This window comes from Aptenodytes forsteri, unplaced genomic scaffold, assembly GCF_000699145.1.
Source record: "Aptenodytes forsteri isolate BGI_AS27 unplaced genomic scaffold, ASM69914v1 Scaffold22, whole genome shotgun sequence".
Classification (NCBI taxonomy): domain Eukaryota; kingdom Metazoa; phylum Chordata; class Aves; order Sphenisciformes; family Spheniscidae; genus Aptenodytes; species Aptenodytes forsteri.
Window position 1 is genome coordinate 183,885 of NW_008795688.1, and position 9,066 is coordinate 192,950.

The 9,066-nt window shown below is 45.4% G+C and overlaps 1 protein-coding gene across 1 annotated transcript; it reads left to right on the forward strand.

Moving 5' to 3' along the window:
• Positions 1–5: 5 nt before the first annotated feature.
• Positions 6–2,412, forward strand: MFSD6L (major facilitator superfamily domain containing 6 like). Its single transcript, XM_009282801.2, has one exon. The coding sequence runs from the start codon at positions 6–8 to the stop codon at positions 1,962–1,964; it is 1,959 nt and encodes a 652-aa protein (XP_009281076.1). The 3' UTR covers positions 1,965–2,412.
• The last annotated feature ends 6,654 nt before the right edge of the window (positions 2,413–9,066 follow it).

Consider the following 9,066-nt stretch of genomic DNA (forward strand, 5'->3'; position numbering starts at 1 on the left):
GCGCCATGAGCGAGCAGTGGGACGTCGGCCGGGCCCTGGCCCTCTCCGGCCTCTTCCGTCTCCTGCAGGGCGCGGGCAGGGCCTGCGCGGCCCCGTTCCTGACGCTGTACCTCCGGCACCTGGGGCTGCCGGCCCCGCTGGTGGGCGTCGTGGCCGGAGCCAAGTACCTGGCGGCAGCTCTCTGGGCTCCCCTCTGCTCCCGCTGCCCCGAGGGCCGCAGGAAGCGGCGCCTTCTGGTTGCCAGCTCCTTGCTGGGCTCGGCGGGGGCCAGCCTGCTGATCACCCTCATCCCACCCGCCGGCGGGGACGCGGGGTACAAGTACTGTAACGCCAGCCAGCAGCTGGGTGACCGAGGGGCCGCCGCCACAGTGCCCGGTCCGGGCACGAGCAGCCACATGAGTGCTGTTACGAACGCAAAAGCTGTGTCAAAGGAAATGGTGAAAACGACGGCTGATGTTTTAATAGCGAGCAGAAAGCCAACGCTAACCAGTGCAGCCTTCCAGGGATTATTTGGCCTGACAGATACGCTCGAGAAAAAAGGCAGAGGGATTGGTGAAGGTGATACAAAGACAAATGGGTACTCTGATGGTCCCTCTGGCTGGACAACTTCTGTGGAAGCAGTTAACTGGGAGACACGAGAACCAGAAATGCCAGCTCCCTACAGACCTCCCTTACGTGGACTCGAGAAGGAAACGAGCGGTCTGGGTTCTGCTGCGATAGATCTTGCTGGTAATGCTGAAGAAAGCCTTTATCCTACTGAAAGTAATGAGCTCTCTTTGTTTAAAACAACTCTTCCTACTGTTGGAGATGCTTACGAGTCTGGAAACCTTTCAGACCAATGGAAGGACGCTCAAGATGTCAGCTTTGAGGCAGTGCAAAACATCTTTCAGGACAGAGAGCATCAGATTTTTCTTATGGTACTGGGTGCTGTCGTGCTTTGGGAGCTGTTGGCTACATCTCTCGAATGGACAGTGGATGAGAATCTCTACGAATATCTCGACTTTGTTGATGCGACTGACAGGTATGGCAAGCTGTGGATCTGGAGTTACCTGGGTGCATCTGTAGGCGCCTGCAGCATTGCCGTATTCGTGGATCAACTGAATTGCTTCCTCAGCAGTACAATCACTCGCCTCGCTGTCCATTTCTATGGCTATGCTCTCCTGATAACACTCTCGCTGCTTGTCAGTGTCTTTTTTCCCATCCATGTTCCCAAGAGAACCGACCATGTTAACAAAACTGCCAAAGCCCTGGCCCTCCTGTGGAGCGATGGCCGAGCGATCCTGTATGCCATCACAGTCTTCCTCACAGGCGCAGCTGGGTCTGCGGTGCAGAACTTTCTCTTCTGGCAGATGCAGGACCGAGGCAGCAGTGAGCTGTACATGGGGCTCTCTGTGGCCGTTGGGCTGCTTGCTGAAATTTTGCTTTATTTCTTCAAAGGGAAGTTGCTGAGGACTTTCTCGAGCATCAAAATTGTTGCAGTCAGTCTAAGCCTCCTGGCAGTACAGCTTCTGTGCTACTCCTTCTTGTGGACTGCGTGGTCAGTTCTCCTTGTCCAGATTTTATCTGCCTTCAGTAGCGGTGCTTTGTGGTGGGTGGTTAACATGACGGTGGATGACATAGCCACTCCAGGCATGGAGAGGTCCCTGCACGCTGTTCTCCAGAGCCTCTGCTACGGTGGAGGAGCAAGCTTGGGCAGTTTTGCAGGGGGATTTGTCGTGAAGCACTTTGGCCTGGCAGTTCTGTACAGGGCATGGTGCGTGTGCCTGGTGCTGTGGCTCTTCTTGATCTTAATTGTCCAGTCTAAATTGCCGCGGCAGAAAAAAATTAATTATTCTCGTCTCCTGGCTGCTGATTCCAGTGATATGAGTGACTCTGACGAGGAGAACGAGAGGGACTGGCTGGTGAAAGCTATGAAGGATGAAAGCTTTAATAGGAATTGGTCACAACAGCATGGGATCAACTAATCTGTACTTGGAGGTAGGGGGTGGAGTGGTAACATGGTATGATGATGATGCCCAGAAATTACCGTTAATTCTAAAGTGCTAAATATATACAGTATATATCTGACGGGACAGATTTTTATTTAAAAAAATTTATAAACCTTTTTATTAATTTATAGCATTCTTGTAGTAATTTTTCCTTTTTAACTTAATGATTTTGCTTCCAAAATCATAACAAGGTATTTCAGGTATACATTTGCTGAAATGAATGTAGCTATGTTTTTAGTCAAAAAGCAAACTTGAATTGAATTCTTGCTCCCCAGAGCTGATGCTGTGGAAACTGTGAGTGAAAGCTGTGACCTGTACTTTGACACAATTGAATGAAAAATATTGTAATGCACACTAAACTTTTTCAAGGTGCTATGTCTGTGAACTCCTTTCACTGAATAAGGGATGTGAATAAAAAAATGGTTCATTTGCTCTGCTTTGATTTGTAAAATCAGGTTTTGCTACAGACTGTCTTCTCATGTTTCGGGATTTAAGTGTGCTTCTGCATCGGCATCTATTGGAAAAAACCTACCAAGTCTGCTTACAGTCCGTGCCTGCTGGCTGGGGCAAAAGTTCATTTGCTCTGCTTTGATTTGTAAAATCAGGTTTTGCTACAGACTGTCTTCTCATGTTTCGGGATTTAAGTGTGCTTCTGCATCGGCATCTATTGGAAAAAACCTACCAAGTCTGCTTACAGTCCGTGCCTGCTGGCTGTCCAAATCGAGCAGAGCAGCCTGTGGACTTCCTTGTGTTTATTTACGTAAGGTGGCACCCAGCATTCAGGGTGACCAGGAAGCAGTCTGCCCTCCTGATTTGAGTAACTTCTGCGGGCTGGGAATTAACGTAGGGCAATATTCATCCAGAAGGAACTTGGCACTGGCTGAGTTGATCTGGTTGAAGCTGGTGGTCCTCCCCTGGGTCAGTTTGGCCTGAGGGCAGCCCTCGTCTCACGTTTCCTATTTAGAACTAAATCTGTGTCCTGAACAGGGCCTGCTAAGTCCGGAAGGATCCTCAAACTGCCTTATCTCCCTTGCCTTAACCTCAAAAGCACACAGATTTCAACACCTCTTCAATAGGTAAGATTTGCTTACAAATGAAAAATTGGTGGTCTGATCTCATTAAAAGATCTGTGTCAGACCTTAAACGGGGCTGGCGGAGAAGCTTCAAGCCTTTCAGTCCTTTCAGCTACCATCAAAAGCTGTTGTCAGTTTATTAGGTACTTCTTTGGTCAAGGAACTACATCATTCCTTTGCAGAGGGATAGATTTTAATAACATCTTCCTAGTGTTTTACAAGCCATGAGACAGGCAGCTGCAAAAAGCAGAATATTTATTTAAATGCATATTTAATATGTAATATGCAAATGGCATTGCAATCTGTCACCCTGCTGCGTTCTGGACTCGGTAGAAAGTGGTTGGAGACAAGGAAAAGCAATGCCATTGAAGATAATCTCTTTCTCTGTATGCATCGATTCCAGATTATCTGTACATCAGACGCTTTCAGGGTAATTAGCTCTCCAATTTCGTGGCACAAATCTACTACGCCATACAGAATACTAGAATGACTCTATAGATAGCATTGTCCTCGTGCCAAGAATAGCTGGAACTTTTTATTGAGATGTTACCTTCTCCCAGGAATTCAAACTCGAGAACAATTTTACTGTCAAGAATTTATCCCAGCCTTATTATCATATAATACCTCAGGAACTCTAATTACTTGTTAATAGAGTATCTGACTTCAGTCTTGAGTAACGTAACTGCAAGCAGCACATCACAGAGCCATCAGTGCTTTTGTGAGATGAACGCTGCAGAAATAGCTGGAATGGTTTAAAATGCGGTTGCTTCTTTAGCTGGAAGTGACTGCCCTCATTTGAAGGCAATTAAATGGGTGATATGTGCTTTTTTTATCTGCTTCAGCACAAAGTCAGCTGCTGTAATTCCAGTTTTGCAAAGAGAAACCTTGAAATGAAAAGTGCTTCCGCAATCCGTCCTGCGGCCGTGGCGGAGGGGTGATAACAGCTGCCTGGCAGAGCTGCGGTGTGACTCCCCTGGGCTCTTACCTCCGTGGTCGTTTTGGCCGTGGATGTTTAGATGTGCTCAGCCACTGCCGCTATGAACAGGGAGGATTTAAGGCGTGGCCCAAAGCTTAACTTCAGTGTAATAATCTTGCATTATAAGATTTTTTTAAAACATTATTAATCCAATAAACACATTTGGTGCTGATTCAGGGGAGAATCATAGCTGTACAGTTTGAAGTATGTTCTGAATTACAAACCACTATGGAAGTGAATGTGACAGGGCTCATTCGCTGAAGAGATTGCACCAGTTTGGTTAAATCATTTTCTACTGAGGTTTATACAGTTTCTGCGTGTGAGCTCTGCAACATCGGTGACTCAATTTCTTCCCCTCTGATGGTCACAGACCCTGCAAGCCAACAGGGTGAGGAAGGAGGTGGATTTAAATTGTTCTGCTCTGCTCTTCGCTCTGAGCATGGCTTTATTGTTCTTGCAGAAGTAAGAACATGCCAAGGCATTTAATGCTGTGGGGAATAAGATGTAACTGAGAAGAACGAAACTGCCTTTGGGGAAAATAGATTCTCGTGATGTATTTCCAACCACATCAGCAGTTATTTTTGCATTACTTTGCAACTATTTGCCAAAAAATTGATGTTGAAAGTTCTGTTTCTTTAAGTTTTTATTCTTAAACAGCAATTGTAAGGTTGAAAGTGATTATAAAATCACGTAAGATTTTACTGTTTGCCTACTTCACGGTGAACTTGAAGCAAGTTTCAGAGGCTTATACTTTTTTTTTGTGCCCCTTGGTGTCAGTCCAGGGTCCAAGCTGAGCTGTGTCCTTCTTCTCTGAATACAATTTGATTTAATTGAGCTCAGGAGGCAAACCATAGTTAGTGTTGAAGAACAAGTTCCGCACAATGATGGTCTTTGTAGCTCTTAGATTTTAAATTTCACGTAGCTCAATGTATGTGTACTTTGTGAGAGGTTTCAAAGGATCTGAGTAAATCAGTTTTATTAGATGAGACACCATGTGCCAAAAAATGACAAAGGCCTCTTTGCTTATCGTGAAGCAACTTACAGGCCCTGCAGGTAGTTTCGGTATACAGCTGATGCAGCTGAACTGGAATCTGAGTAACTCATTGCATCAGACACCTTATCTTGCTTTTTAAAAATTTGTTCCCAAGTTATAAGGGAACTAAAATTGCAGATTGTGTCTTGCTGGCAGTTATTTTATGATGGGATATTGCAAATGTTTCCTGCAGCTCCTCTCTGTGTGCACCTCACGTCTGCAATTGACTTAAATAGCGTGGCACTTTCAGAATATCAAATCAGGTAAAACTCAGTGGGCACTGATCTCTAAATGTTCATTTTTCTTGTGGATCCGATCAGCATAGTAAGATCCTTTCCAACGTTCTCCAAAGATTTCTGTAATTCAGCAAACCACCACAGCATGTTTCTTCGTGGACTGTAGTGAAATCTGCCCAGATGAATTCACAGAGAGGTTTTTCTATTTTTGTAATGAGTCGTTTCCCAAAATTGTAGATATGGTCCATTTAAGGTAGGTCCATTTAGCTGTACCTTCACAGGAAGGGGAGCGCGATGTTTCTGAGAGCCGTGGAGTTATTCTGCATGTTCTGAATCTCAAAAGCAAGAGCTCTTGAATTGTCTTTTCTTCCGTGACGGGGTGTAATGCCTCTAAGGCATGATCCGTGCTGTCTTCGGTGCTGCTAGTAAAAGTGTTTCTTGTTTTGTTCATCTTTAAAGTACAGACAAGACATTCCCACTCTGATTTGAACTCTTAGGTGAATTATGATTACAGCATGATGCTGAAATTCTGTGCCTTTATAATATGGGTCCCGTATAGACTTCTTAGAAATATTAGGCAGCTCCTGACCATTACTGGCATGAGCACTAAGTTGTACTAATGCAGGGGAAAAAACCGAGTCTATCTTGAAATATCTTGCCACTCTCAGCTTGGCATCTGTATTGCTGTATTTATCAAGAGGGAGCCAATGTAAAGGAATCTCTGCTAATTTAGACTGTACATTTCTCAGGGAACAGATGAATTTTTTTCTGCATGGTTTCTCCCTGGGGCCTGGTTTTGCTGTAATATAAATGAATTTTCTGGCTAAGGGCAATTTTTTACTTTAAATTGGGTATGTTGAGACCATAAAACTGTGAACCCAAATGTAGAGGTGATATGAGGCAACTTGAAAATTAACCTTTGCTTCACCTTTAATATTTAGAAATCTTGCCTGAAGAAATCAAGGAACAGAAAACGTAGTTATCTTATCACGACCTCACCAGTACAGCAGACAGGGAAGTTGTTGGTAACATGGCTTCATTTTTGAAACTTTGAAAACATTTCTACCTCTAATCAGGTTGAAAGGTCGGAAATACGGAGGTAGTTACAACACCGAAAATAGTAGGCTTGTGTTAACACGGGATTTTATTGTTAGTAAAAGGAATTTTGAGTCAGGAAACACAATCACATGCTGAAATAACTTCAGTATTCAAAGCATGAATTGAGAAGCATGAACCTGATTTTTTGACAAAACCTAAGGAAAACAAACTTATTTAATAACTCCAAACCAGTTATTCTGACATGTACATGCCTCCACAGGAATAGGCATTCAGGTCCTTGGGACCACAGTCCTTTCTCAACAAGTGACAAATTAAAATACTCAGCTTCCTTCTGTCATCAAGATGCGCCTAATTGAGTTGGCAGCGAAGGGCCCTGTGAGCATCACCTTGGAAGCGTTTTTGAAGACTCGGAATTTGTTGAATGTGCCTTAGCGGTACCGGTTGTTTGCTCTTGCCTACTCGGGTTGTTTCTTTAAAGAGCTTCAAATGACCGTGTCCATCCTAATGTTCTCCAAGCTGCATTTTAATTCTCTTTGTATTTGTCAGCGCCTTTCAAGTGCCTGGGAGATTGTATTACTGTTACCTGGTACTGGGTGATGTTCTGTTTATAAGCTTATAATGTATGTGTACTTTCTATTGTGTAGGTGCTTGATTTCTACAGAAGTGATTGTATACAGGGAAATATTAGCGCTTTTAAGAAATATTCTGCTAGTGCCCTGAAAGTGTTGCTGCTAGTGACTCTCCTCTCACGTAGACCAATGTGAAAGTCACCTCAAGACCCATTAAAACTTCTCAGCTGTGGATTTGAGGATGTAGAGCATACCTGGGTGAAGGAAGAACTGTCAGGCGAAACACGGTTTCCCTACCACGTGGTGCATTTGATCTGCATTTACCTCTGCAAAATGGATTTGCACATAATGATTGCATTCAATACGGCAGACCAAATAGCGTGCGTTAATTGGATCATAACTCTGTGTATGACTCTGGACTGTTTGATTTAATCCCATGTTTTTATTAAGAATAAAGTGAGCGTATAGAATGTGTTGAATTCAAGTTGCAGCCCACAGCAGATCTGGCTACTCATGGCGAAAGTAATCCTGTAGAGTATTCAGCTGAAGAACTGATTAAAATACTTACATGTTCATTTTCTCTGCATTGTGGAGCAATCAAAACAAGGTGAGTCACTTCAGACCTGAGTTCACAATTACAGCGATGGCAGATGCTCATCATTTAATGAGCTGAGGAGCAGCCAGTTGGTGGCTCTTCTTACCTTTCACATTAAAACAACCAAACCACAAAATTCTGAAGTGGCTGTGTCCCTCAGCCGGGATTTGCCTGTTGAACTGGGAGCCTGGGAGTTAAATTTACAGTGCAGCTGCCTTACAAAACTCAGGGCGTTCCTGAACAATTCATTAGAATAGTGAAACTTTGTATTTTTCAAGAAACACCCTTTCAGCTCTGGGGTGGGTTCCAGCACACTTCTGTAGCCTTGTGGCTTTGGGTTGCTCCTGTCTGAGAGGTGCTGCTGCGCTCTCAGGGGATTGCTGGAGCGAGGTGCTGCTGCGGCTGCTCACAGTTCACCGGCTCTCAGAGGCTGCTGCTGCATTTCTAACCCAGAGCAGCAGCTCCCATGTCCTTTCTTTTTTCTTTTTTTTTTTTTTTCCTTTTTTTATGCATAGACTCTTACTTTTTGTCTCCTCGTTTTGTTTATATGCCACAGTTACCCTCAATGAATGAAGCACCGTCTCCCTTGCACGTGTTCTGGTTTAAAACACTGGACTGGATCAAAAGTCAGCAGCTCCTCTCTGGTTTTTGGAGGTGGGAATTCCAAGATTTTGCTCAGATTTATGTCAGTTCCAGTAAGGACATTTCATACAGATTGGCGAAATCTTGGCAGCCTGTTTCATTGGGGAGGGGAGCAGCTAGAGATGAGGATGCTGCAAGGAACTGATAGCAGATACCACAGCCTGGTATTTCTCTGAAGGGGGTGATCCTCCGGACCCATCCCTTATGTTGCCATGCCTCTATTCTCCGATAGCTTATTTTATTGCATTGACTATCGACTGCTAGCAATGTCGCTGCCAGCCAGGCGGGAGGACAGCTGGGTGGCAGGATGGGAGGGCAGAACCCCGCAGCTGCTCCCCCAGGCCTGGCCCTCACCTCTCTGCTGCTGTCGCCCCTGCTGCCCTCCAGCCCAGTGACTTTGTGTGGCACTTCCCAAAATGCGCTGCAAGGTGTCCCTGAGCCCCCTCGCGAAGGTGGTGTGTCCCTGAGCCCAGCCTCACCCTTGCCTTGGACCTTGGACCCGTGCTCTTGCACAAAGCCAGCGTGGGGACATCAGTGCCACCTGCAGGCATGTCCTAGCAGAGAAACGTGTCCTAGCAGAGGACGCGTGTCCCCGACGTGTGTTTTGGGAAGGTGGTGCTGAGGTGTGTGCCTCCACGGAGGACAGCAGGTTGTGAATCCTCGGTGGAGTAAGTGCTTCTGGTATCAGTGAGTAAGAAGCGTAAAACCCTGCAAGCAGGAGGGTTTACAATCCACACCCCGTCCTCACCTTCCCCGTACCTTCAAGATCATAGAATCATAGAATAGTTTGGGCTGGAAGGGACCTCTAAAGGTCATCTAGTCCAACCCCCCTGCTGTGGGCAGGGACATCTTCAACGAGATCAGGTTGCTCAGAGCCCCGTCCAGCCTGACCTGG

Excerpts from the sequence above, each read along its gene's own strand:
- MFSD6L (XM_009282801.2), top strand. The coding sequence starts at position 6 with ATGAGCGAGCAGTGGGACGTCGGCCGGGCCCTGGCCCTCTCCGGCCTC.